Source organism: Acinonyx jubatus, chromosome E3 (assembly GCF_027475565.1).
Source record: "Acinonyx jubatus isolate Ajub_Pintada_27869175 chromosome E3, VMU_Ajub_asm_v1.0, whole genome shotgun sequence".
NCBI classification, from domain to species: Eukaryota; Metazoa; Chordata; class Mammalia; order Carnivora; family Felidae; genus Acinonyx; species Acinonyx jubatus.
In genome coordinates, this window is record NC_069398.1 from 40,291,642 (window position 1) to 40,318,169 (window position 26,528).

Genomic DNA, 26,528 nt, shown 5'->3' on the forward strand with positions numbered 1-26,528 from the left:
GTGTGAGGTGTCTGTGACACAGGACTTTAAGAGGGGTGAGGGTGTAGGAGATGGTGTGTGAGGCACGTGGGATCCTGTTGATGACAGCTCCGGTCGTCGTGCCGATTCTGGGTTGGAGCGGGGCCCGTTACGAGCAGTGGAGGAGGAGCCAGCACGTCCAGGTGTGCAGGTCGCTGCTGCAGGTGCCGTCGGTATCTCTGATCCATCTCGGATACTCGGCACCTCCCTGTGTGCCGGGCTGGAGAGGGCCGAGACACGCGAGGTTCAGGCTCCTGGGAGTTAGTGTTCTAGGCCGTGAGGCCCTGCGCGGTTTTGGTTACTGTTGGGAAGAGCGTTGGCTGGTGGTGACAGGATGGAGTCGCATGGGGTCCTTGATTTAACCTGTGGTTGAGGAGGGCTTCTCTGAGGAGGAATTTTGGCTGAGCAGTGCAGGATGGGAAAGAGCTGGTCCTGGAAGAGAGCCCAGGCAGCCAGCACAGCAAGTGCAAAGGCCCTGTGGCCAGAGTGAGCCTGGTGTGACCGCTGAGCAGAAAGAAGCCCGAAGTGTCTCCAGTTGCTGGAGTGTCAGATTCGAGGAGTGTCGGGGTGCAGATGCTACAGGACCTCATAGGGACAGCAAGAGTTTTATTCTGAGGGCAGTCAGAGGCTTTTCCACAGGCAGCAACTCTCTCCAGCTGTCACGTGGGATGGATTAGAGGGCCAGCTGTGGCTGCCAACTTCCCTGCCCAGCGAGCGGCCTCCCAGGAGGGAGAGGCTGTGGTGGTCTGGAACACCCATGAAGCACAGCCACCACACCGCCACCCGCCAGCAGCTCCTTTGCAAACGTGGTTCCAAGCTGCCTCCCCAGGTCCCCTCTTTGACTCGGGCGCTTAATGGTGGAACCAGTGTTCTCAGCCATCTAGTCCATGCCCCAGGGAAGGCCTGTCACCCTCGGCCCTGCAGCTGCTCGGTCGTGTTTGGGGCGACGTCTGGGTCAGACGTCTCGCAAGGGGGTGCACTGGATGTCCCTCCACTTTCCGCCAACAGACGAGGAACTTTGTTAACATCTTGTTTCAGGGAGGGGTTGGGGCGTGGGGCACCTTTCCTCTGTGCCCCCTGCCAGCCCTGGGTTTGGGTTGTGCACTGTGGCCTGGAGACACGGTCCTCTCTGGAGGGCCCTTCCCCTCACCAACATCTCTTCAGACACGGTCACTTGCCTTAGGGATCTGGCTTCTCCAACTGTGGTGGCCCATTTGAATCCTGGTAGAGGCCACGGATGGGGAGAGAGAGAGCCTCCCTCTTTAGATCCTTACTCCCCTGTGTGTGACACGATACCGGCACGACCCGACGTGTGAATGAGCTCCCAGTGGGTCCTTACCAACACTTGCCTGCCCTCTGACCCCGCTGTCTTCTGCTCAGGGCAACCTTCTGTGCCCCAGAGCTTGCCCTGGCTCACTGCATGGTGAGTGCACATGGTGGTTCCTTCACTCAGCAAATCTGTACCCACCGTGGGAGGAAAACGGAGTGTGGGCCAACTAGTGGTCGAGTGGCATCGTTGCTCTCCCCTGGACAATGTTCCCCATGCTCCTGAGCCCCAGCGATGATTCCCTTCAGCAGCAGACACAGGTATGTACCTCAGGGCCTCTTCCGTGAAAGTTGGGAGGTTTTCTGTTGTGGACACTGGTCAGGAGACAGGGTGGAAGCCTGGGGTGAGATCCTGGCTCTGGCACCAGCTGCTGGGTGCCCTTAAGGCCAGTCCTGTTCCTCTCTGCCCCAGGTTCCTCCTTGGTAAATTGGGGAGAGCCCATTTCCTCCAACCGTCCCTGGCATATGGTGTCTGACTGGGAGGATGCTTGGCAGGCTGCGCCAGGAGGGATTTAAGGTACTTTCCAGCACGCTGGCTGAGTAGCAGCCCCAGGGCTGTGCGTGGACACGGACGGTGGGGGCAGCTCGAACTATGCCAGGCCCGGCTTTCCTTGCTCTTCTGGAATCGACCAGCAGTGACCTTGGACCGGAGTGCTTGGCTGGCGCGCGTGCAGGGAAAGGTCTTGCCCACTGGTCGCCAGCCTCCCGTAAGCCCTCCTGGGGGAGTCGCCGGCAGGGAGCGAGAGGCGAGAGCTGGTAGTGGGCAGCCTGCGGGGCGGCGCCCCCAGGGAGGCGCTGGGGGAAGGCCCGGGGCTCGGCGGCTCCTGCTAGTGACGGGCAGTCGGAGCCCCAGCTCTGCAGGCAGCGCTTGCCCGAGGCCCCCCAAGACAGCGCTCGGCTCGGCTGGGCTCGGCTGGGCTCGGCTGAGCTCGACTGAACTCGGCTGAGCTCGCTTGGCGCGGAGCCCCTTGGGCGTTGTGGTTCTCGGGGCCGGTGGGCGGGAGCGCGTGCCGGCCCTGCCTCTGCACACGCCCCTTCCGCCCCTCAACGACGCGTCGGGGCGCCGGGAGGGGCTCGGCCCCGACGGGCATCAGCAATTGGTGGAGGGGCGGGGCCCAGGGACGCGACTGCCTGCGGATTGGCCGGACCTGGCGGGGGCGGGCCCGCGCATGCACTTAAGGAGAGGCGCCCCAGTCGAGCCGGGGTAGTGCCAAGATGTCGGCGGCAGTGCCGGAGCTGAAGCAGATCAGCCGTGTGGAAGCTATGCGCCTGGGGCCGGGCTGGAGCCACTCGTGCCACGCCATGCTGTACGCCGCCAACCCCGGGCAGCTTTTCGGCCGCATCCCTATGCGCTTCTCGGTGCTGGTGAGGACGCGGGTGGACGGGCGGGGATCAGGGCGCCGCTCGCACCCCGCGCCCGTGACCCGGCGCTCCCTTGCAGATGCAGATGCGCTTCGACGGGCTGCTGGGTTTCCCCGGGGGCTTCGTGGACCGGCGCTTTTGGTCTCTGGAGGACGGTCTGAACCGGGTGCTGGGCCTGGGCCTGGGCTGCCTGCGCCTCACGGAGGCCGACTACCTGAGCTCGCACCTGACCGAGGGCCCGCACCGCGTCGTGGCGCACCTGTACGCACGGCAGCTGACGCTGGAGCAGCTGCACGCCGTGGAAATCAGCGCGGTGCATTCGCGCGACCACGGCCTGGAGGTGGGGCCGCCGCCCGGGCCCCGCCCCCCGCCCCGGGGTTTGGCTCTGGCCCCGTGGAAGGCACCGATGGGTAACACGTCCCCCTGAGGGTCCCCTGGCCGGGCTGGGTGGGGTGTCGCTGTTTCCAGCATCAGGGTGGGGAGAGGGACCTGGGGGCAGGGGTGGGAGAGGGGGGCCCGGGGTTCCCTCGGGGCTGTGTTCCATCTGCCTTGCTGCCTGCCATTGCCAATCCTGGGAGTGGGGAGTGGGATTGGTGGGGGGATGGGAGAGGGTGGTGGCTCCTGGGGAGGTGGGAAACTAGGGCTGCGTTCAAGGGCCGGGACCTCATGGTTGGGGTGATGAAGGCTCTTAACGGTTTGTGGGTTTTATTTATAGTCTGGAGAACTGGGAGTCACACTTGGGGTGTTTGGGATTCACGAGTGGAAGAGGGAGCATGGGGTGTGAACTGGGGGGGCTTCCTGCCAGCGGATGGGGGCTGGAATTAGAGGACGCAGAGGGTGGAAGATGCATGGGGACAGCTTGCTTGGGGAGTAAAGGGGCTGCACTGCTCCAAGGGTGCCGCTGGCTTGCGCCTCACTGGACCCCGCCTGGGTCTCCCATTACGTCCTTCGCAACCTGGCTGGCCTTGTCCTGGCCTGGCAGCTCACAGGCCCCTCCTGCTAGGGCTGCACCGTTGGCGTGGGGCCTGGTCCCACTCTGGTGTCCTCTCCATGCAGGTGCTGGGGCTTGTGCGGGTTCCACTTTACACCCAAAAGGACCGAGTCGGTGGCTTTCCCAACTTCCTGAGCAACGCCTTTACCAGCACTGCCAAGTACCAGCTGCTCTTCGCCCTCAAGGTGCTCAACATGATGCCCGAGGAGAAGCTGGCTGAGGCTTTGGCTGCTGCCACAGAGAAGCAGAAGAAAGCCCTGGAAAAGCTCCTCCCATCTTCCTCCTGAGGTTGAATCTATGCTGCCTGTCTCCTGCCCTCCCCTGGCCCTATCTGTGCCCTGAACTCTTGGGGGAATGACTGCATGGGGTGAGGGGGCATCTTGTCCTCTCCACCACCCCACCACCCGGAACAGCTACTGGGTGGTGGCCAGGTTAGTGGGAGCCCAGCCTACCCCGATCAGGAGGTGGCTTGTTTGCACTGGACCTGGCTCTCCAGGCTCAGGACATTCTCTCCTACCCCAAGGCTCTAACCCTTCTCCACATGAGACACACGGGCTGGTGGAGGGACCACCCAGTTACCCAGGTGGGTAGGTGCACACACACCCTTAAATCCGTTTATTCTTGTGGAGGGATGCCTTTGAGTCCTGTCACCAGCCAGCCCCAGGGCCTAGAGAAGAGCTGGCCCAGTACTGTGAACTTTGGTGGCGGTCATTAGCTTTGTTTTCTGAGGTGTGTCAACTGAGCGGTGAGGCTTCAAAGCCCCTTTACCCCGTTGGGGCCCGGTCTCCCAGGTCAGTTGGGGCCACGAAGCCCAGCTGTAGATGGAGTTGGTGAAAGAAAGCCAAGTCTGGTCTTGGCTGCTCTCTGTGTCCTCTGGTTCTGGCCACAGGCCCAGGGCTGGGTGCATGAGGGGTCCCCCTTCCCCACTGCCCACGGACTTCAGGGTGGGAGCCAGGCCTGAGTGCTGGGCTCCATTCAGCACGGAGCTGATGATATAGGTCTCCCGTCCCTCTGGTCACTGTGGCACTGCCCCCTCAGACCTCGCTGGGCCCTGTGCCTGGTCTGGGGTTCCTGGCTACACCTGGGCTGAGTTCGCTGCCCTTTCCTTGGCTTTGAAAGCCTCCCTTTCTCCATTCCCATCACAGTCCACAGGCCGTTCCAGGACCTGGTATGGAAGCACTGGCTGAGTGTGCAGAATGACAACAGCAGAGCCACCACAGATGGGAAGGTCACCACTGGCCGTCTCCTACGGCCCTATGTCTGCAAAGACTCCTCAGTGAAACTAAACCAGTTTGCACGGCACCTGCTTGGCCTGGTAAGGAGAGCTGTGCTCTGGCCCAGCCTGAGCGTCTGTTCCACCTTAAAGCCTCAGTGAAGCGGTCAGCACGTGTGGGCAAAGGCACTTGGTTCTGTAAATAAAATACCTGTACCTCGTTCCTCTCTCATTTCCTGGGGGCACCGGGGCCACGCGCGCGTCACCTTTCAGATTGCTCTGGTGGAACCGAGGGGGCTCTGAGTGCACGTAGCTCTAGCTCCAGGGGAGGGACAGAACAGGAGATGGCAACCAGTCCGCCCTGGTCTGAGCGTGGTGGTCTCTGTCCTGGCAGAGGGGGCTGGGTCCCAGTGAGTTGCTGAAGGGGGGAGGGTTGCCCCTTGCTTTGGTTTGTCAGCCAGTACTGCATGTCGCATGACCAGAACAGAGTCCCTCACCAGCAGATCTTAAATTTTATTTTCCAGCAATGACATCCGCTACCCAGGCGCCCGGTCCTTTCAGTGTGGCGCCTGTGGTGTATGGGGGCCCGCTGTCTCCCCATGGCCCTGCCTGCTCTGGGCCTGGCCCCCCGCTTCTGGGAGAGAGGCCCTCATCCTGCCTCTGCGTGGGCCTCTGCCCTGTCCTGCCTCTGCCAGCTGCTCCGGGGGCCTGATCCTCTGGCCCCCGCTCGGGCCCGGCCTGCTGCAGCCGCTTGCTCACTGCCCTCCTGTCTTCCAGGCACACAGCTTCAGGGTGGATCAGTCACCCAACGTCAGATTCTGAGAAGGGACAGGGAAGACTGAAGTGGGCACTCGCTGCTGCCCGGTACACCCTGCTCTCCGGCCTGGGTCCTGGGCTGGCGGACACTCACCGTCCCTCCCAGCTAAGGCTCCCGCCAGTTCTCCTTCCCGTTCAGCACTTGCAGCTTCTCCAAGCTCTGGGTCACTGAGCATAGCACTCGCCCTGAGGATGGGAGCAGTTAGTTGCTGCTTCTTGAGTGTGGGAGGGTGGGGGAGGTGCCTAGGAATGCATGACCTGTGGACAGTGGGCTATGGTAGGGCTGTCTTGGGGGTCTGAGCTGACTAGGATTCCCCGTTTACCCACTTCTGGCCCCAGGATGGGGATGAGGCCACCGGCTGTGGGACACTTTGGGAGACTCACCCATTTCCTGGACTCGATCCTCCAGCGCTCCGGAAAGCTCGGGGAGGCTCAGAGCCTGCAGGGAAGCCTGCCAGCCTTTGGAATCTGTGGGGCAGAGAGCCAGGTGGGCCTAGGGCTTGTGTGGTCACCACAGGCCCCGCCGCTTTGTCCTGGGCTGCTGACACCAGGGGACCCACCCACTGTCAGTACCTGCTTGACACTGTTCTATCAAAATGTGTTCGCCTGCTTATTTTTCCAAAGCACTGACTGGAGGGTCAATCAGGGTGCAGCCCCAGGAATGAAAGTGTGAGGGTCCCTGGCTGACAGTCAGGCTTGACCCTGGGTAGCTCCGACTGCAGGCTGAAGAAGTCACAACATTGTGGAGGACGTTAAGTCCCACCCCAGGGAGGCACGGTAAGGAAATGGGCGGGGATAGGAAGCCCTCACCCTGGATCTCTTGCAGGGAGGGAATGGGAGGGTCAGTGTGGTAACTGCTGGAACGGGTGGTAAAACCTGGCCTGGGGCAGCAGCGTTCTTACCAGCCGTGGGGAGGGCCGGGCCCTGGGGGAGCCCTCGGGTGGACTCTTCCTGCTTCACTCTGGCTGACAGCTCGGCTTGACAAGCTCTGCCAGACACAAGGCCACGTGCTGGTGAGGGGGAGGGTGTCCTCCCTGGCCCCAGCAGGGCAGCACGTACCCCCACCTCCCTGAGTGGCCAGTGGGGCTCTGCCTTCAGGGCAAGTACACCAGGCACCTTCGGGGACAAGCCCTGAGGGCCCGAGCGCTTCGTTGCAGATGCTTGGGGCCCCATTTGCTGCCTGGGTCTGCACTGCGGAAAGGAACAGCCACAATGAAACGGATGATGGTGGCGAGTACTCCAAGAGGCCTTTAAGAACAACCACCTGGTTGAAGAATCTGGAGGAATCGGCGACTCAGGGTCTGGCCTGGGAGCAGCTCAGATGCCCACTCACCGCAGCTGATCCAAGACGAGCGCAGCGTCCCGGGCCAGGGCCCAGGTCTCCTGCAGCTGGGCGTGCACGTCCTTCCGGGCACCGTCCTGCTCCAGGAGGCAGCTCTCCACCACCGCCCGCAGCTCCTGCTCCTGTGACACCTGGCCTCGCATGGCCTCCACCTCCTCACAGCGCTGCAGACGGAGAGGCGGGGAGGGGGGGTGGCAAATGACCAGGGCCGCTCAGGCTGGGTCCCCCTCAACCTCTCTGTGCCATACCCACTCGCTCTCAACTCCCACTCTTCTGGGCTGGAGGAAGGGAGCGCCTGTCTCCACCTTGGAGCACCCCCTGCTTTGGATCCCTACTCTTAAGCCCAGTGACATCCATGCCAGCTGCTTGTGCTCTGACCTCACCCTTTCTCTCCTATGTCCAGCTGACCTCCTGTCCAACGTCCCCTGCCTTTCTGAGCCGTCTTCCTGGAGGCCTGCCTGTGCATCTCCAGATTTACACACAAGCAGTAATGCTTTCTGTCCCACCGCCTGCCCTGGCTGCTTCTCCCTGCTCCCCCTGGGTATTTGTCCCCACCACTCGGTCTCCACAAATGTGTCATCCCTCACTGCAGGTGGGTATCCAGGTCCCTGCCCCGCTCACCACATACTTTGTGCAGCTGGATGGCCAGCTCCTGCATCTCAGCTTCTAGCCGGTCGGCATACGCCAGCTCCAGAGCATCGCTGGGTGGCCGGGCACTGCTGTGCCAGCGGGCAATGGCAGAGGTCATCTTCCTCTTAGGCCCAAACAAGCTGCAAGGGTGAATGAGAGAATGAGGATCTGCTGTGAGTGGAGTTGCCACGGAGGCCAGCCTTCCACCAAGACAGCCCCCTAGGAAAGATTCCAATTTTGGAAGGGCACAGTGGTCCCGGATCCTGGGACAGATGACAGAAACAAAGGGTCTTAAGAAGTGACCACAGCAGGGGCTGGCCTGCCCTGCCTGTTTCCTTCCCCAGCCTGGCTGCTGCTCTCCCTGAACAGGGAGCTCAGGCCGGCCGGGGCTAGGCTGTGACTGGCCTCCTACCAATCGGGAAGCTCTCCAAAGTGAATGGTAGAAAACGTCTGGGTGCCCTTATCACAGCACTGGCAGCCAGGCCAGCCGGGGGAACAGACCCAGGCCTTCGGCACCTCAGCTAGCTGCAGCCGGAAGACCAGAGAGAGGACAGCTGGCTGCAGAGAGCAAGGGGACGCCCAGACAGGACAGGTGGTTCCATCGGAGCGTTGGGCAGTTGGGAGCTAAGCGACCCCCTCATGTTTGGCTGAAGCGAGGGGGGCGTGGCCACAGAGGCCCCTCTGCACTCACGTGATGCCGATTTCCTTCAGGTCGCTCTCGGTGAGGGTCAGGAAAATGCGGAGGTCCACGTCCTGCTCCTCAAACACCTGCAGGTACTTGAGACACCCAATCTGCTCCAGCAGTGTGGCGAGGTCCTGGAGAACAAAGGAGCCGGGGTGGGTCACAGGATGGGCGGGCCACCAAGACACGGGGGCCAGAGAAGACACTGCTTTGGTGCAGATCCTGTCACTGCATCCACCTAAGCCGGGTCAGCCCTGTGGACACCCCCCCAAGTTCTGCGGTGGGTCACCTCTGACTGCAGCCCCCTCCTCTCTGCAGCCTCAGGCAGAGCAGGTAGTCCAGAGATACTTCCCACCTGCCTGTGTCCCTGCAGCCAGTGTCCTTTCATTACAGCCTGGACACCGTTGGTGTTCACATAGGGCAGGTCTGCAGGCAACAAACTCTTAAGTCTTTTTTTTTACCTGCGGCCTTCTTAATTTCTCCTTCACTCCTGAAGGACAGTTTCTGCTTGGCTATAGCATTCTTGGTTGGTTTGTTTCTTCCATTAATCTGACTCTGTCATCAAATGCCCTCTAGATCCCATGGTTTCTAATGGGAAATGAGCAGTTAATCTCATGGGGGTTCCTTGTATAAAGACTCCTTTCTCTCACTCCCTTCAAGATTCTTTTGGTTTTGGACTAATTATGATAGATCTAGGCGTAGATCTGAGTCTAACCTCCTTAAGAGTTCACACAGCTTCTTGGATGTGCAGATTCATGTTTCTGATCAAATCTGGGAAGGCTTGGCTGTTTTGAAACATTTTTTTATGCTCTCGACCTCATTCTGGAACCCCATTATGTGTACACTGGCTGCTTGATGGTGTCTCCTAGGTTTCTGTCCATCCTTTCCTCTCTTCTCAGACACGATAATCTCAATGGATCTAGATCATGCTTGTGGGTCCTTCTGTGCACTCCAATCTGCTCTTGAGCCCTCTCTTGGAGCTTTCATTTCAGTGATTCTACTTTCCATCTACAGATTTTCTGTTTTTATTTCTATCATTTTGTTGATATTCTCTAGATACGGTTCCCTTTAGCTCACTGAACATATTTTAAGAAGCTGATCTAAAGTATTTGTCTTGGGGTGCCTGGTGGCTCAGTCGGTTAGGCATCCAATTCCTGGTTTCAGCTCAGGTCATCACTGCACGGTTTGAGAGGTCTGTGTTTTCGAGCCCTGCGTCAGGCTCTGCCCTGACAGTGCGGAGCAGGCTTAGATTTCTCTCTCTCTGCCCCTCCCTGGCTCTCACACGCATGCTCACTCTCAAAATAGAGAATGAAACCTTGAAAGAGCCCAGCTTCATTTTGCCCCCTGTGGTGGCTGTCCCAGCTACCTTGGTACTGGGGGTGAGGATGGGGACAGGGCAGGTTAAAGCGCTACAAAGCTTTCCGTTCTTCCGGACAGTCGGCCACTTCTCGCGAATAAAAATGTTCAAGTTGCTCAAAGCCTTTGGTTGATTCGGTTTTGCTACTCTGACTACTTCTGCCAGTTTTTTGTTGCCTTTAATGGAGGAGTAAATTTTCAAATGTTGTCACTCTGCCAATTTCTTCAACCTACTTTCTAAAACATCCTTAAGAACCTATCACCCACTCTCCCATCAAGACGCGTTTAAGAAACTGAAAGGTGTAGCCCCTCGGTGAGCCTGGGAACACAGGTGCTGGAGACGGCTCCGGGGAGGCGTCACAAGGAGAAGCCAACAAGATCACCAGCTTGTAGTGAACAGCAGAGCTGTGACGTGAACAAATGGCAAAAAATGCATTCTTTCATCTTTGTACCGCTTATGCTCCCAGAAAGCAAGAGAACCCGATGAACAGACGTGGGCGGCTGTGCCATACCAGTAACCCCTAAGAAGCTGGGTGAGCCACAGCAACCCACGAGGGAGGCAGAGATGGCAGTTTTCATCAAATGCCATTTCATCTCCGCTTCACGTGCATCTCCTGACTCCCGACAGCAGCTCTAGATCAGTCCACTTTTTCTCCTCTCCAGGCTCAGGGAGGCCGAGGAGAGTACGGAAACCAAGGAGAGAGACAGATCCCTCCTATGGAAAGGGATGGAACAGAAACCCTGCACTGGCACTCGTGGCCATGAGGAATCCTCTCGGCCTGAGCAGCCTCACAGATCATCTGGGGGAAACCATCTCCACACTCTCTCTCGACGGGGCCCAGCCCATCCTCAGTGCACAGTAAGGGCCTTGTGAAGCACTACACGTGCCACGTTTCTAACTGCGTCACTGCCAGTTTCACAGCCGATCTCACCTGGGGTCCTGAACAGAGGGACCTCTCTGTCTGGGAAACAGATCCTGGGGAGCAGGCTGCACCAGCCGGCCCAGTGCTGGTGGGCCACTGGCCGTCACTGTTGCTGTAACGATTCTTGGTCTTCATGTAACTTTTAGTTTGCTTGCGAACCGAGCTTTGACACGCATGATCCGAATCCTGTGGTGAGAAGGGTGTGTCCAGAGTTAACACCAAGGGGCTCCCGGCTGACGTGGCCGCATCCACTCTACAATCCGCCCCACAATCCCAGTTGTGAAACGCCCCCAGCAGCCAGAGAGGCTTCACTGGTGACCCGCACCATGGTCTGCATGGCCCAGATCCATGGAGGGCAGCCAGGACTTTGCGTGTCTGACGTGCACAAAGTACCAGTCTCCAGACTCGCCCTCTCCAAGGAGGCAGCCCCTGCAACACCAGCAAAGGGGAGGGAAGCAGATCAAGAAAGGAGAAGCTTCACCTCGTTGCTCTCCAGAGAGGCCTCGCTGCTGACTCCTGGGGCTCTCGCCAGGCCCTCGCTGCTGCTGCTGCGCCTCGCGACCCCCAGGTTGGCACAGAAGGCGTGCTCCTCTGAAAACAGTGAAGATGGGAGAGCCTGACCACAGGTCTCACTCGCGGGGACTCCCCAGAGCCCAGCGTCCACTGCATTCACCAGCTCCTGAAACAGCTCACTGGTGTCTTCTGTTTCACGCAGCTGCCTGGCCCAAGCCCTCGCACCTAACGCGACGGGGGGTTTGCTTATTTCGTTCACTGATAAAGCCAAGCATCTAGAACGGCGCTTGGCGCACTTGGCACTCAGTAAACGGCTACTGAACAAACGACAGGTAACACAGCAGACGTTTCCCTGATGGCTCACCAGTCAAGGAGCTAACCTTGTCTGGGACAACTCCCCCAGACGCTGCATGGAGAGACACTGGGCCAGAAGCTGCACCCTACCTGTCCCCTGCCGGCTTCTGGGTCCTCACAAGAGCCAGGGCCCTTCTGTACCCTTCACCCCACCGTTCTCTACCAGCTGGACCCACCACAGTCCCATGCCCCCGGGGGGGGAAGGGGGGGCAGCGCACAAGAGCTCCTAACTCCAAGTGAGCCCTCGGCCGGGGTGGGTGTATAGGGTGCACGTACCCCGACTGCTGCTGCTGCTGCTCTCCACATCCCGGTCATTGATTGGGGAGGTGACGTCCCTGTAACAGAGGCCGCCCGCCTCCAGGGGGTTCTCATCACTGCTGTTGAAGGTGACATAGCCCCGTGGAGGCACCTGCTCTGTGGACACGAGGGGGGGCCATAAGCCCACATGAGCACAAAAGAGACAAACTCAACCACCCGAGAGGAACTGCAGCATGGGGGAAGGGCCAGGATCCAGGCAAAAGCTGAAAGAAAATTCCTAGCTGGCCTTTCTCCCTCCCGTTCGCTCACCACAGTAACCTGGACACAACCATGCAGCCTGCAGGAGGGGAAACGAACTCTGAAGGTCTGGAGACCAGTGTGTGTCCCTGGACAAGCGCATGTGGGTCAGGGCCGGCACCCGCTCCACCACACCGTGCTGTTGCTTTCCCAAGTGGACAAAGCAGGAAACGGACAGCTGTGTTTACAGATTCCTGAGCCAAAGGGAAACCACAGCACTAGCGGGAAATGTCGTCTCACAGGCACCAGCCTTCACACTCCCTGTGACTTTCCAACACAGACATCCAGGGGCTCCTCCTTGGGTCGATCAACCCCAACCAGCAAGATCTGGCTGAGCAGGAAGGTGGAAGGCCCTGGGCTAAAAATTAACAGCAGTAACACCACGTTACATAACCTCCGAGTGCATCTGCCAGGAAGAAAATGGGAGAAAAGACAATACAAACCAGAGGGTTTAATTCTGACTTTGCCCCTGCCTCTTCCCCAAAGAAAGTATACTTAATTGCAGAGAAGCGACTGGCTGGTGACGACGTGGGTAACTTACTTCCTTCTTTACACCTTTCTGAAGCGATCAAGATTTACAATCAGAAGAAAGGGAAGGAAGGGAGGGAGGGAGGAAGGAAGATCAGCACATGCTATTTATCATTCAAAAGTGTTTTTTCAGGGCTCCTGGGTGGCTCAGTCAGGTAAGCCTCCCGACTCCTTATGTCAGCTCAGGTTGCAATCTTGCAGTTCTGGGACTGAACCTTGTGTCAGATTCTGCCCTGAGCCTGGAGCCTGCTTGGGATTCTCTTTCTGCCCCTCACCTGCTCGCTCACTCTCTCTCTCTCTCTCTCTCTCAGAAAATAAGTAAATAAACATTTTTAAAGAAGTGTTTTTCCACTGCTGGTAAAAAGAATAATATGCACTTATAGAAAATTTAAAAAGCACAAAGTGTGGGGCGCCTGGGTGGCTCAGTCGGTTAAGCGTCCGACTTGGGCTCAGGTCATGATCTTGAGGTTCGTGAGTTCGAGCCCCGCGTCGGACTCTGCACTGACAGCTCAGAGCCTAGAGCCTGCTTTGGATTCTGTCTCCCTCTTTCTCTGCCCCTCCCCTGCTCACGCTCTGTCTCTGTCTCAAAAATAAACAATTAAAAAAAAAAAACAAAAAACAGGACAAAGTGTAAGAGGTAAACCAAAACTAGGAAATGGCACAACCAAGGGACAACTAGCATTGCTCTTTGGTGAAGGTTCTTCTGCCTCTCTGGGTGCATAAAAAAAGACCTGTGTATAAATGGGCTCTGGCCAGATTATTCTGGTATCTGGATCAAATTCCATTTTAAAAAGCATGTGTTATATGGCAACACAGATTAACTGCCACCCCCCGCCTGAGATAAGACCTGTCCTTCCTATGTCCCCACCATACCTCAGGTGGGACAGGTAGCACGGACTCCTCAGAAGACACACACTCTGCCACTCAAGGACAACGGCCCAGCCAAATGCCCCAGAGCTCTGTGCTTGTAAAAGCACCGCTCTAGGAGAGAGGAGGCGTGCTCTCATCCTGTAGCAACCTGTCCACAGCTGGGGGGTGGCTTCCCCAGTGGCCCAGTCAGCTTACCCCTCCGTGGGTAACAGGAGAAGGTGGGCCTGGAGCTCCCAGACCAGCGCCAAGACTCCTCTCTAAGGGGCAGAGAAGGGAATCAAGCTACTGTATACTCTTCACTGAAACATGGTCTCCTGTGACTGGAAAAGTTTGTCTCCAAGCCTGGGGGTGATCACTCATGAGAGGAGCCCATCCACCCAGGCTGATGGACCAGCAGGCTTGGCCTGGCCACTGCGGGTGACAGATGCCAAAGAAGATGTAACACACCAGGGTGCCTGGATGGCTCAGCAGGTTAAGCGGCTAACACTTTGTTCCGGCTCAGGTCATGATCTCACAGTTTGTGGGACTGAGCCCTGAGCCAGGCTCCAGCTGACAACTCAGAGACTGCTTGCGATTCTCGCTCTCTCTTCCCCCTCTGCTCCTCCCCTGCTCGCATGTGCTCTCTCTCTCTGTCTCAAAATAAATAAAACAAACTTTAAAAAAAGGAAGATGTAACTAGAAGATGTCACTTACACGGAGTCTGATCACTGGGGCCAGAACAAGAGCACGAGCACCCCCTGCATTCCTCGAGAGCACTGAGCTCAACCTCAGGAGCTGACAATTCGTGAATAAACTCAGGGCTCGGGTTCTAGCCCACCAGGTGCACCCACCATCCGACAATTCTCAAATCCAGCACTCTGAGAAAAGAGAGCAAGAGCCGGTCCAGCTCTGGCTGGCGATGGGGCAGATACTGGACTTGAACATTTTCCTGGTACTAGCTGTCCCACCACGTGATGAATGAAATCCCAGCTCTGCTATATTTCCACTGCTGGAGAGAAAGTTCTATTTGTAATTGTAACCAGTGGAAAGGAAAATCAAAGGATGAACCAAAACCCAGAAACTAGCTAGAGATTAATGTCTTTCTATCACTGTAATCAATCTTGAGTCCTGGAGCTGCAGCGCCCACCGGTGGCCCACATCTCAGAAGGCTGAGAACGGTCCCTTCCGGTCAGGCCGGCCTCTCAGGAGGCACCGCCACAGAGCCATCAGGAAGTGGGAGCGCTCACCACAGCAAGCCTGCTGCATCTTGCCTCCGAGGCCGATGGCTGTGATCCTGGCCAAGGCTCGTGGCCCCTCATGGATGCTGAGGCCCTTCTTCCGACAGGGCCTGTGTCTCTGGGGAACAGGGCAGGATTCATCTGAAGAGCTTAGATCTTCAAATTTTTCTGTGGGTCAAACACCAGAATTAAGACATTTTGTTCAGTGATGGACTAACTGATGAATCCTCATGGTACACACTGGAAGAAAATCATCGTTATTGATCTTCACAAATTAAGAAGAAAAAAAAGTGTGTTTCCCACGATGTCCCTTGAAAGAAATACCACAATGGGCCAGTCCACTGCTCAGATGGGCCACAGGGACATCTGGGCAGAAAGCAAGCTTGCTAAAGCAAGAGTCTGAACTGAACAAGTTTGTCACGATGAGGGAGTCTTAGTTCTTATTCCTTTTTGTCCAGGTTTCCAGAATTTCTTAACAAGCGTCTCTTCACAGACCTATGGCAAAATCACTCACAACTTCGCAACTGTATATTCTCAACCTGCACTTTGGGGAAGCAAGTGGCACATGGCAGCCGTGTGTGCCAGGTGTGGGGAAGGACCGCGCATCACCGCCCGTCAGAGCTCGAGGGCTCGGTGCGCTCACAGCCATCTTACAGCTCTCCAGTTTTCCGGATCTCATCACACCTGCAAGGCAAAACTCATGAATGTATCAGCATAAGGTTGCCATCTGGTAAGACTTCACTCTTGGGCTGGTATGCTGGGGCTCAGCTGCTGCAGGAACCCCCCCACCACCACCCCCCGCAACCGCCCCGGGAGCTGGAGTTCATCACAAATGATCCGAGGCCAGGAAGGGAGCCAGACCGAGCCAGGAGGTGGGAGGGGAGCAGTGCAGTCTGGCATGAACGGGGCAGCGATGGCCTTCAAGCAAGGGAGTTACTGACTCAGGATCCAAACGTGACCAGGGACCCCGGGCGGGCCATCGTCTCTCTCCCCGACTCAGCTCACTCCCTGCCTTCTGGGTTCGACGCCACCTGGAGACTATGGTCCCACCCAGTCAGTAGATGGAGGAGTTAGAAGGAATAAAAGGACGAGAGAGGAGGGACAAGCAAGGCCAAGGGCGGATCTGTGAATCTGCACCTGCCCCCAACACGTCCTCTCAAAGCTGACAAATCACCAAGGACTACAGACAGAGCCAAGCGATCCCCACGCTGCCACAGAATAGGACGGCAGGGAGCACCGCTGACCCCTTTTCCTTGCTCCGGCCCAGAGGAGACACACCCACTTCTCTTCGCGCAGAGACTTCCTGCTCATGCAGACCTGGTCTCCGCAGGGAGCAAGTAGATCTAGAAGAATACCACATACAAGAGAGAGAAGTGCCAACGCTGCCCCCAGAAAAAGTCCATTCTGTGGCAGGAATACTGAAGAGTCCCGGCGGAGGGGAAGCACAGCCCTGGAGAACCACCTTGAAAATGCACGTGGGACATGAGGGGGCAGAACGGCCCCACTCCTGGAAGGCACCTTTTGGAAACTGAACAGTGAACAGAAAAAGCGAGCAGGTGAAGTTCAGGATCTGACAAGACAAAAACGTATCAAGGACACACGGGCTTGGCCTAACTACATCCCTGTCCAAAGAAAACCCACAAGAAACAAACCAAACCCATCCAGTGAGGACTCCTCTCGAGACACTGGGGAGGAGGGAGTCCCGAAGCAGGGCCCTCACTGCAGCCGGGCCGCCAAGCCCTGTAGGTGAAGTGCTCCAGCGATCCATGAACACAACTACTCCAGGGAGGAGGCAGAGACAGGCTGGACACCAGCGATTGAAGACGCTAATTCCCCCAAACCACCGACATAAAGGAGGAGGTAAGAAAACTCTAACACTCTCTGTGACACTCTGAGTGGATAATTTGTTTCAGTAGGCTCTCCACACAACACGGGGCAACCCTGGGATCAAGAGTTGGATGCTCTATAGACTGGACCACCCAGGTGCCCCAGAGGCGGATACCTCCTTAAACAAGCATCAGAGGATAGGGAAAAGCACCCTGACTTAGAAATCCAAAACTGAGACCAAAAAGACACAGGCATGTGCACACAACTTTGAGAAAGGAAAACTGAACCCAGGAAGTAAGTGGAAAACTAAGGTCAGTGGGGCACCTGGCTGGCCTGAGGTGGTAGAGCATGTAACACTCGATCTCAGAGTTGTGAGTTTGAGCCCCACGTTGGGCACAGAGATTACTTAAAAATAAAATCTTAAAAAAAACAAACATCCAAACACCAAACGTCAAAATATTAAAATGAAGACTCAGTTACTAGGTGCCCAAGGAAGAAGAGATTTGGATGCAAAAGAAGTACTTCAAGAAGAAAATCACCAAAGAATGAATGAGATAAAAAATGTAAGACAGGACTGAGACAGAAGACAGGCAAGATGGGAAAATGACAGGGGAAAATAACCACTGGAACTTTTTAGAAGGATGCAGACAAAAACAATTTTGCAGACCTAAGTAAGTTTGAAATCCTGAAATGAAAGGATTTCCTAGGAAAGTGCAGTTTACCAAACTTGGCCCTGTGAAATGAGAAAGCTTAAGCAGATCAATTTCTGCAGAAGAAACAGAAAAACTTAGCAGGAGCCACCTCACAAAGAGAGACCAGGCCCAGATGGTTTCACAGGAGAATCCTTCCAAACCTTCCCAAACCACAGGCTACCAAGACACCTGGGTGGCTCAGCTGGTTGAGCTTCCAGCTTCAGCTGAGGTGATGACCTCACGGTTTGTGAGTTTGGGCCCCATATATCCAGCTCTCTGCTGTCAGGGCAGAGCCCACTTCAGATCCTCTTTCCCCCTCTGTCTGTCCCTCCCCTGCTCACACTCTCTCTCAAAAATAAAGTTTAACAAAAATGAACTACTGGGACCTCATCAAAATAAAAAGCTTCTGCCCAGTGAAGGAAACAATCAGCAAAACTAAAAGGTAACCGACAGAATGGGAGAAGATATTTGCAAATGACATATCAGATAAAGGGTTGGCATCCAAAATCTATAAAGAAGTTATCAAACTCAACACCCAAAAAACAAATAATCCAGTGAAGAAATGGGCAAAAGACATGAATAGACACTTTTCCAATGAAGACATCCAGATGGCCAACTGACACATGAAAAAATGTGCAATATCACTCATCATCAGGGAAATACAAATCAAAACCACAATGAGATACCACCTTAACACCTGTCAGAATGGCTAACGTTAACAACTCAGGCAACAACAGACGTTGGCGAGGATCCTGAGAAAGAGGATCTCTTTTGCATTGTTGGAGGGAATGCAAGCTGGTGCAGCCACTCTGGCAAACAGTATGGAGGTTCCTCAAAAAAAATAGAACTACCCTATGACCCAGCAATGGCACTACTAGGCATTTATCCAAGGGATATAGGTGTGCTGTTTTGAAGGGACACATGCACCCCAATGTTTATAGCAGCACTATCAACAATAGCTGAAGTATGGAAAGAACCCAAATGCCCATCGATGGATGAATGGATAAAGAAGATGGGGTATATATATTATGATGGAGTATTACTGGGCAATCAAAAAGAATGAAATCTTGCCATTTGCAATGACATGGATGGAAATGGAGGGTATTATGCTAAGTAAAATCAGAAGAAGACAAAAATCGTATGACTTCACTCATATGAGGACTTTAAGAGACAAACCAGATGAACATAAGGGAAGGGAAACAAAAATAATATAATATAGGGAGGGGAACAAAACAGAAGAGACTCATAAATATGGAGAACAAACTGAGGGTTACGGGAGGGGTTGTGGGGGTGATGGGCTAAATGGGTAAGGGGCACTAAGGAATCTACTCCTGAAATCATTGTTGCACTATATCCTAACTAATTTGGATGTAAATGTAAAAAAAAAAAAAAAAAAAAAGTAAATAAATTCTTCAGCAAAAAATAAGATAAAATAAAATAAAATTTTAAAAACTTAAAAAAAAAAAACCCACCACCACAGGGTACCAATACTGCATAAACTGTCCCAGAGCACAAAAAGGAAAACTTTCAAATTCTTTGTATGAAGTACAATACTGATACCTACACCTGATAAAGACAAAACAGAGAATCACAGACCAATACCATTTATAAATGAACAGCCATACAGAAACACTAAATAAAATACTAGCAAACAAAATCCAATATTGCATTCAGAAAATAATATACCACATAGGATTTCTACACAGCAAGTAAAGTTGGTTCGTTATTAGGAAATTCATTAATATACTCTATTACTAGATTTAAGGAGAAAATTAAAAATCATCTCCACAGATGCTAAAAAAGCCTTTGACAAAATTCAACACTGATGGCTGTAAACAACACTCAGGAATATAGAAAATGACAAACTCTTTCTCAACATGATAAAATATATGCACACTTTACTCTTAAAATCAGCGTCTTACCTAAGGTGGCATTTCTGCTAAGGTCAGGACCTGGTGAATGCCCACTATCCCCACTCTGTTCAACACCTAACCAAAAGTAGGAGCCAATGTAAATGAATGAAAGAAACCAGATGTACAAAAATCAGAAAGAAGTAGTAAATCTATCTCTATGTACAGATTATATGGTAACATACCTAGAAGACCCTACAGAATCAATAAATTCAAATGAAAGAATTCAGCAGAATATAAAACTGGTGTACAGACATCAACAGCCTTCATAGTCACAGACAGTAAGCAGAGGGTAAAATGGCAGTGAAACCCAACCCAGAGAAGCAACAAAGAAAATCAGACACTTGGGAATAAAAAGTTCTATGCAAAATGTCTACGAGGAAAGATTTTAAACCCTCCAATAGACACAAAAGATGTCCCTTGTCTAGAGAGTCCGACTCAACAGCATGAAAGGGTAGTTCATTTATAAATTTGCCACAATCTCAATAACATGCTGTTTTTAAGCAGCTAGACAAGCTGGTGTTCAAGTTCACACACACAAAACAGCAATAGCTATGGGAACACTGAAAAGGAAAGGCTGCAGGGGAGACTGGCCGGACGAGAGGCAAAAAGCCTCTGCATATTTTCAAAAGCGGAGGTCTGCTGTATGAACAGACAGACCTGGGGAACAGAACAGAGGTCCAGAAACAGACCTGGACACAAAAAGAAATTCAGAATATAGTACAAAGATAGCTTCTCAGATCACCAGATCAAAGATGGACTGTTGAATAATTTCATGAAGCCAAGACAATGGGGAAGCCATCTGAAAAAAACCACACGTCACACCATGCATGACAATAAAGTATAAATGGATCAGAGAGCTGAATATAAAAAATGAAACCATGGAAGTACCAGAAGAAAACGGACAAATTCATACACAACCAAGGCACAAAGACCTTCTGTGACCCCAAATCTAAAGGCAGTACAAGACTGAACTTGACTACATAAAATTAAAACATTTCACATGGCAATAAGCACCACAAGCAAAGTCAAGAAACTGTAAGCAATCCCCTCCGTGTGGCCGCCGTGCCACCTCTCCCTGGGCACCCCGGCATCCTGTGCGCACCTTCAGCCTGGCAGGAACCATTCTACATTCTAACATCTCTCCTATCAGACCAGCAAGCCTCAACCTCGACTGTACAGTGGAGTCACAAGGAAAGCAGAGGTCTCCTGTCAAGGCTGCGAGAGCCAAATCTCTGGAGGAGAGGTGGGAGCTGGGGCCGGGGGCGGGGGGGGGGGGGGGGGTCTTCCTCCCTCTCCCATCCCGCCCTGCAGAACTCCAGCAGAGGGCACAGAAGCAGATACCTGGGCTCCGATAGAGGTTCTTGGGCAGAGTAGGAGAGTGAGCGTCTATCAACCCCACGATCTTCATGTGTCCATACTGCTTGGCCAGCATCCGGGCTGTGGCTCCACTGTGGTCTCTCGTGTCCACTCTGACTCCCTGTGAAATTCATGAAAGAACAAGTACTAGGAACCTGCCCCGTAAAGCACCCTCACTTCCCTGGATGCAGACTCTGGACTCCAACCAAAAAGTACACTGAATTCTCACCACCCTGGAAAGGTCTTGCCCTGGGCCCTTAACAGCCCCACATCTGCGTAAGAAAAAGGCGAAGGCTCCTTAAGGACAAGGTGGGGGGCGCTGGGGAGGGGCTTGCTGGCAGCAGTCTCCCCACCAGAGAGCCGTGGCAGCTCTCCAACCTCATTCTTGGGCTTTCCAAGCCAGGCAGACAGGTGCTTAAGGGAGAGGCAGGCACTTGCCCCAGGTGAGGAAGGGCGCACTGCAGGCAATGAGGCCAGAGCCTGACCTTCACCCTTTGAATCTGGGCATGCCCAACTAGCTCCACTTCTCTTCACACAGAAAAAACCTCAGACAACAGCTTCACCAGGGAAGCAACTTTTAAAAGTCACAACCACAATGACAGCACCATCCTTCTGAAGAAGAGTCTGGGAGTTTTTATCCAAAGGCCTAAAATGTACTTCTGGTCTTCACAAATGTTTCCAATCCTAGGACTCTCTCCTAAGGAAATTACCCCAAATAACAGAGAAAGCTTGTATGACATAGGTGTTTGGTAGAACATATCTGCAGTAACAGAAACCTGGAGACAGTGTAAATGGGGGACGAGTCAGCTATGTTATGGCCATAAACGCTGGTATTTACAAATAATTGGTATAGCCGAGTTTTTGAAAGGACCATAGTATGTCTTTACAACATATAAGATATAAGGTATCCTTATGACGAAGAGAAGAAGACAGGGACACACTGGGGACACAGCCATGTGAAGACAGAGGCAGGGACTGAATGATGCGTCTACGAGCCAAGAAACACCAGGAGCCACCAGAAGTTCAGAGAGAAAAGGAACCATTCCTCCCCAAAGCCTTTGGAGGGGATGTGGCCCTGTTGACACCTTGATCCTGGACTTCTGGCATCCAGAACTGTGAGAAAATCAATTTCTGTGTTTTAAGCCCCCCAAGTTTATAGTAAATTGTTAACAGCAGCCACAGGAAACAAATACACCCATTAATGTGTGAATGGTTAAATGGATTAAGGCATATCACTACTATCAAGTACTGGATCAGAAAGAATGAGGCAGGTTTCTCTACTGATGTGGAAGTAAGTTTGTGATATTTTGCTAACATTTAAAAACACACTGCAGAAGTCTATGTATCCCAGTTTACATAGTAGGATTTCACTTATGTAGAAATCCGTTCAGAGTTATTAACACTCTGGGATGGGGAAGTGTGAGAAAACCTACAGAAGTTTTTTTAATGCTTATTCCTAAAATTTCTATTAATTTTCCTGTAAGTTTTATTGTTTGGCTGTTTTTAAGCCTATAGGTTATATTATTTTCATTTATATGTTTTTTTTATTCTTTGAGAGAGAGAGAGAGGGAGAGCATGAGCTTGAGCACACAAGTGGGGCAGGGGCAGAGAGAGAGGGAGACACAGAATCCGAAGCAGGGTCCAGGCTCTGAGCTGTCAGCACAGAGCCCGGCGTAGGGCTCGAACCCACCAACCGTGAGATCATGACGTGAGCCGAAGTTGGAGGCCCAACCAACTGGGCCACCCAGGCACCCCACAGATTATTTATTTATTTATTTATTTTTTAACATTTATTTATTTTTCAGACAGAGAGAGACAGAGCATGAATGGGGAGGGTCAGAGAGCGGGAGACACAGAATCTGAAACAGTCTCCAGGCTCTGAGCTGTCTGTCAGCACAGAGCCCGACGCGGGGCTCGAACTCACGGACCACGAAATCATGACCTGAGCCGAAGTCGGCCGCTTAACCGACTAAGCCACCCAGGAGCCCCCACAGATTTTTTAACATCATGAAAATACGGGGGTACCTAAGTGGCTCCATCAGTTGAGTGTCTGACTCTTGACTTTCTCCCTCTCTCTCTGCCCCTTCCCTGCTTGCTCTCAAAATAAATAACTTAAGAAAAAAAATCATGACAATATATACATTATACAGGCACACCTCAGAGATACCACAGGTGCAGTTCCAGACTGCTGCGGGAAAGGATCCCAACAAACCAAGTCAAGTGAATTTTTTCATTTCCCAGTGCATATAAAAGTTGTATTTACACTACACGGTGGTCGTATATTAAGTGTGCATGATGTCTAAAAAAACCAACATGGGGGCACCTGGGCGGCTCAGTTGGTTAAGAGTTGGACTCTTGATCTTGGTTCAGGTCATGATCTCACAGTTTTGACACTGAGCCCGAAGTTGGGCTCTGCACTGGGAGTGGAGCCTGCTTAAGATTCTCTCTCTCCCGCTCCCTCTGCTCCTCCCCCAGTGCTCGCTCTCTCTCTGAAAACAAAACAAAACAAAACAAAACAAAAGGAAAAAACAATATATATACCTAAATTAAAAAATACTTTATTGGGAGGGGCGCCTGGGTGGCTCAGTCGGTTAAGCGTCCTACTTCAGCTCAGGTCACGATCTCGCAGTTTGTGGGTTCGAGCCCCACATTGGGCTCTGTGCTGACGGTTCGGAGCCTGGAGCCTGCTTCAGAATCTGTGTCTCCCTTTCTCTCTGCTCGCCACCTCCCCTCACCTCCCAGCTGGCAGTCTGTCTCTCTCTCTCAAAAGTAAATAAACATTTAAAACATTAAAAAAAAAAAAACAAAAAACTTTATCGGGGTACCTGCTTGCTTCAGTCAGTTTAGCACGATCTCAGGGTTGTGAGTTCAACCCCCATGTTGAGCATAGAGCTTATTTAAACAAACAAAAACTTTCTGCTAAAAAAAAGGTATCAACTGGCTTTCCAGCAAGTCATAATCACTAACTATAAATAACCATAACAAGTATGACAGTAATGAAAAAATTTGAAATACTGTGAGAACTACTAAAATGTGACCCAAGGGGCACCTGGGTGGTGCAGTTGGTTAAGCGTCCCACTCTTGATCTCAGCTCAGGTCATGATTTCACAGTTTGTGAGTTTGAGCCCCACATTGGGCTCTCTGCTGGTGGCATAGAACCTGCTTGGGATTCTGTCTCTCCTTCTCTCTGCCCCTCCCCAGCTTGTATATTCTCTCTCTCAAAATAAATAAATAAATAAAAACTAAAAATAAAATGTGACCCAGAGACACAAAGTGAGCAAATGCTGTTACAAAAATGGCATCAACAGAGTTGCTTGAAGCAGAAACCTTCAATCTGTAAAAAAAAAAATGCAGCATTTGCGAAATTCAATACAGTAAAACAATAAAATGAGGTGTCCCTGCACATTCATAAGTTATAGGAGGATTTCCACACCATATTGCTATTATTGAGGATTTAAGACAAGTTTTATATTTTAAAATATTTTTCAGACCTTATTTGTTTATGCACTTTTACAGGTTCATGGAAAGGCACAAAGAAGTTATTAAATCATTGATAAAAAGCTATTTAAGGGCACCTGTGGGGCTCAGTCATTTAAGTGTCCGACTCTTGACTTCCACTCAGGTCATGATCTCATGGGTCATGAGATAGAGCCCCATGTCAAGCTCTGCACTGACAACACAGGGACTACCTGGGATTCTCTCTGCTCCTCCCCTGCTTGTGTTCAATGTCTCTCTCTCTCTCTAATAAACAAACAAAAAAAAGCTATTTAACAAGGAAAAAGTTTGTAACTATGAGAGGTGATAGATGTTAACTTACTGTGGTATTACACACAATATACACATAATTCAAATCATTATGTAGCACACCTTAAACTTACATAATGTTATATGTCAATTTTATCTCAAGAAGAATGGAAAAAATATTTTAAAGATAAAAGATTAAGCAAAAAGGAACATGATTAGGGGTGCCTGGGGGGCTCAGCCAGTTAAGTGCCCAACTCTTGATTTCCACTCAGGTCATGATCTCATGGTTCATGGGTTCAAGCCCCGTGTCAGGCTCTGTGCTGCCAGCTCAGAGCCTGGAGCCTGCTTCGGATTCTGTGTCTCCCTCTCTCTCTGCCCCTCCCCTGCTCATGCTCTGTCCCTCTCTCTCTCTCAAAAATAATCTTCCATCTTCCTAATCTTCCTTCGTTTCTAAATGCACTACTCATGAGCACGCTTACTTTAAAAGTATAAAAAAACGAGCTTTCCATTTTAAAAGCTTCAACCCAGCAGTCTGGTGTCTGAGGGCAGAACCACTGGGGCTCAGTGCTCTGGAGGACAAACCAGCAAACATTAAATGTGTACACACCTCTGACCCAGCAATTCCACTTCCAGGAATTTGGCCTCAGGAAATAATTAAGGACATACACTAACATTTGGGATGTTCCCATCAGCATTTAGCATGGTCAAAACCATGAAGACCCTAAAATGAGAAATCAGTGAACTAAGTGAGATCTGTAAAGTGGAACACCCGTCCCCCATTTATATGACAGGTCCAAGTATATACGTATTAATATGGATGGGGTGCCCAAGACATCGTGAAGAGAAAAAAAAAAAGCATATTACAAAACATTTTGTATAACAGGACTCCACTTTAACTTAAAATATTTATTAAAAAAAAAAAAAAGGAGGGAGCACCCAGGAGGCTCAGTCAGTTACATGTCCAAACTTGAGCTTAGGTCATGATCTCATTGTTTTCATGAGTTCGAGCCCCGTATCGGCTCTGTGCTGACAGGGCAGAGCCTGCCTGGGATTCTCTCTTTCAAAATAAATAAATAAACTTACAAAAAAAAATCAGGATACTCAATGAGTTATTAACATGTGTGATATCTGGGTGATGAGATTAGGAATAGTTTTGGATTTCTTTTTGCTTCACTGTACTTTCTAATTCTTTTATAGCAGGCATATACCACTGTACAACAAACATTCATTTATGTACTCCTCTGCCTTATTTTGAAAACCCATGACCAACTGACAAGCTTGGTTGAGCCTAGTATAAAAGGTGATTATCACAGGTCCCCTAGTAGGACAAAACGGCATTTTTACAAGACCTTAACTGAGTTTTACTTTCTATAATCCCCCACTTTCAAGAGCTCTAGTTAGAAATCAGCTATGAAACCTCCAGCCTTCAAAGATCATTTCTAGACGGGTCTAGAAGGGGAAATGGAACGAAGGTAGTCAAAAGGCACAAATTTCCAGGTATAAGCAATTTACGATGACTGCAGTGAACATTGCCATATGACATATATTGAAGTTGTGGAGAGTAAATCCTGAGTTCTCGTCACAAGGAAACAATCTGTGTCTGTGTCTACGTAAGATGTGAACGCTCGCCGAATACGTGGTCATCACTTGACAACCCATGGAAGTGAAATCACAACACTGCACACCCTACACTTACAACAGGGATGTTTGTCAGTTCTAGCTCAGTAAAACTGGGGGAGGGAAAGAGGGAGAATTTCTAGTTTCAATTTGATAGAAAGAACCCAAACGTTTCAACCAAAACAAACAACACCATCTTTACTGCAGGGTTTCAACTATCATCTGTTTTTAAGCTTGGAAGACTTCAACCTCAGACTATAGGAAAGGGAAAAAAGCAGTAATGTTATTCCTTAGTGACTAAATGAGGAAGAAAATAGAACCCAGGACAAGGTCCCTGAGGTGAGGGAAGAAAATATGATTTTTTTATCCATCCTTTACAATGTTTTGGTTTTTCTTCCTCTTTTATAATGTACGTAACATATTCCTAGAGAAGGGCATGACTGGTGGAGCTGTGAGGGCCTGGCCCTCCCAGAAGGAAGGGGAACGGAGTACAAGGGAGGCAGCTACAGCCCTCTCCTGTCCTTGCAGAGCACAGAGTGTCCATCCTCATGCAGTTCTCTGTCTCCAGGACCGGGGACTGGCTCTGGAGGGCCCGCCCCTCTGGCTCCCTGAGATCTAACCATGACTGAGCAGGAGGAAATCTACAGGGAATGAGGAGCAAAGGAGCATCTATGCAGGCCTAG

The 26,528-nt window shown here is 52.0% G+C and overlaps 2 protein-coding genes across 11 annotated transcripts in view; one reads left to right on the plus strand and one right to left on the minus strand.

The window, feature by feature from the left end:
* The first annotated feature begins 9 nt into the window (after window positions 1-9).
* Window positions 10-14,105, plus strand: NUDT16L1 (nudix hydrolase 16 like 1). 5 transcript variants are annotated; one of them, XM_053213460.1, is made up of 6 exons: window positions 12-2,709; window positions 2,786-3,116; window positions 3,763-3,985; window positions 4,843-6,503; window positions 6,884-8,290; window positions 8,410-14,105. In XM_053213460.1, exons 1-3 carry the CDS (start codon window positions 2,560-2,562, stop codon window positions 3,915-3,917), a joined length of 636 nt encoding a protein of 211 aa, XP_053069435.1. In that variant the 5' UTR covers window positions 12-2,559; the 3' UTR covers window positions 3,918-3,985; window positions 4,843-6,503; window positions 6,884-8,290; window positions 8,410-14,105. The 5 variants fall into 5 exon arrangements, with proteins under 5 accessions (XP_053069436.1, XP_053069435.1, XP_053069433.1 ...); XM_053213458.1 differs by having other exon boundaries at window positions 4,843-6,213; window positions 6,351-6,503; window positions 6,884-14,105; XM_053213459.1 differs by having other exon boundaries at window positions 12-1,605; window positions 1,757-2,709; window positions 6,884-14,105.
* ANKS3 (ankyrin repeat and sterile alpha motif domain containing 3) overlaps window positions 5,404-26,528 on the minus strand; it is a 34,040-nt gene continuing 12,915 nt past the window's right edge. For 3 of the 6 annotated variants that reach the window (XM_027043310.2, XM_015076555.3, XM_027043311.2), the window contains 11 exons: window positions 20,470-20,605; window positions 14,706-14,864; window positions 11,803-11,940; window positions 11,141-11,250; window positions 10,669-10,845; window positions 8,390-8,514; window positions 7,697-7,838; window positions 7,060-7,232; window positions 6,629-6,714; window positions 6,111-6,194; window positions 5,404-5,912 (listed from right to left, as the gene is read on the minus strand). In XM_027043310.2, the coding sequence (XP_026899111.2) occupies window positions 5,833-5,912; window positions 6,111-6,194; window positions 6,629-6,714; window positions 7,060-7,232; window positions 7,697-7,838; window positions 8,390-8,514; window positions 10,669-10,845; window positions 11,141-11,250; window positions 11,803-11,940; window positions 14,706-14,864; window positions 20,470-20,605 (1,410 nt within the window). In that variant the 3' untranslated portion in view covers window positions 5,404-5,832. The remainder of the gene's footprint in view (window positions 5,913-6,110; window positions 6,195-6,628; window positions 6,715-7,059; window positions 7,233-7,696; window positions 7,839-8,389; window positions 8,515-10,668; window positions 10,846-11,140; window positions 11,251-11,802; window positions 11,941-14,705; window positions 14,865-20,469; window positions 20,606-26,528) is intronic. The other 3 variants (XM_027043308.2, XM_027043307.2, XM_027043309.2) reach the window with 3 other exon arrangements.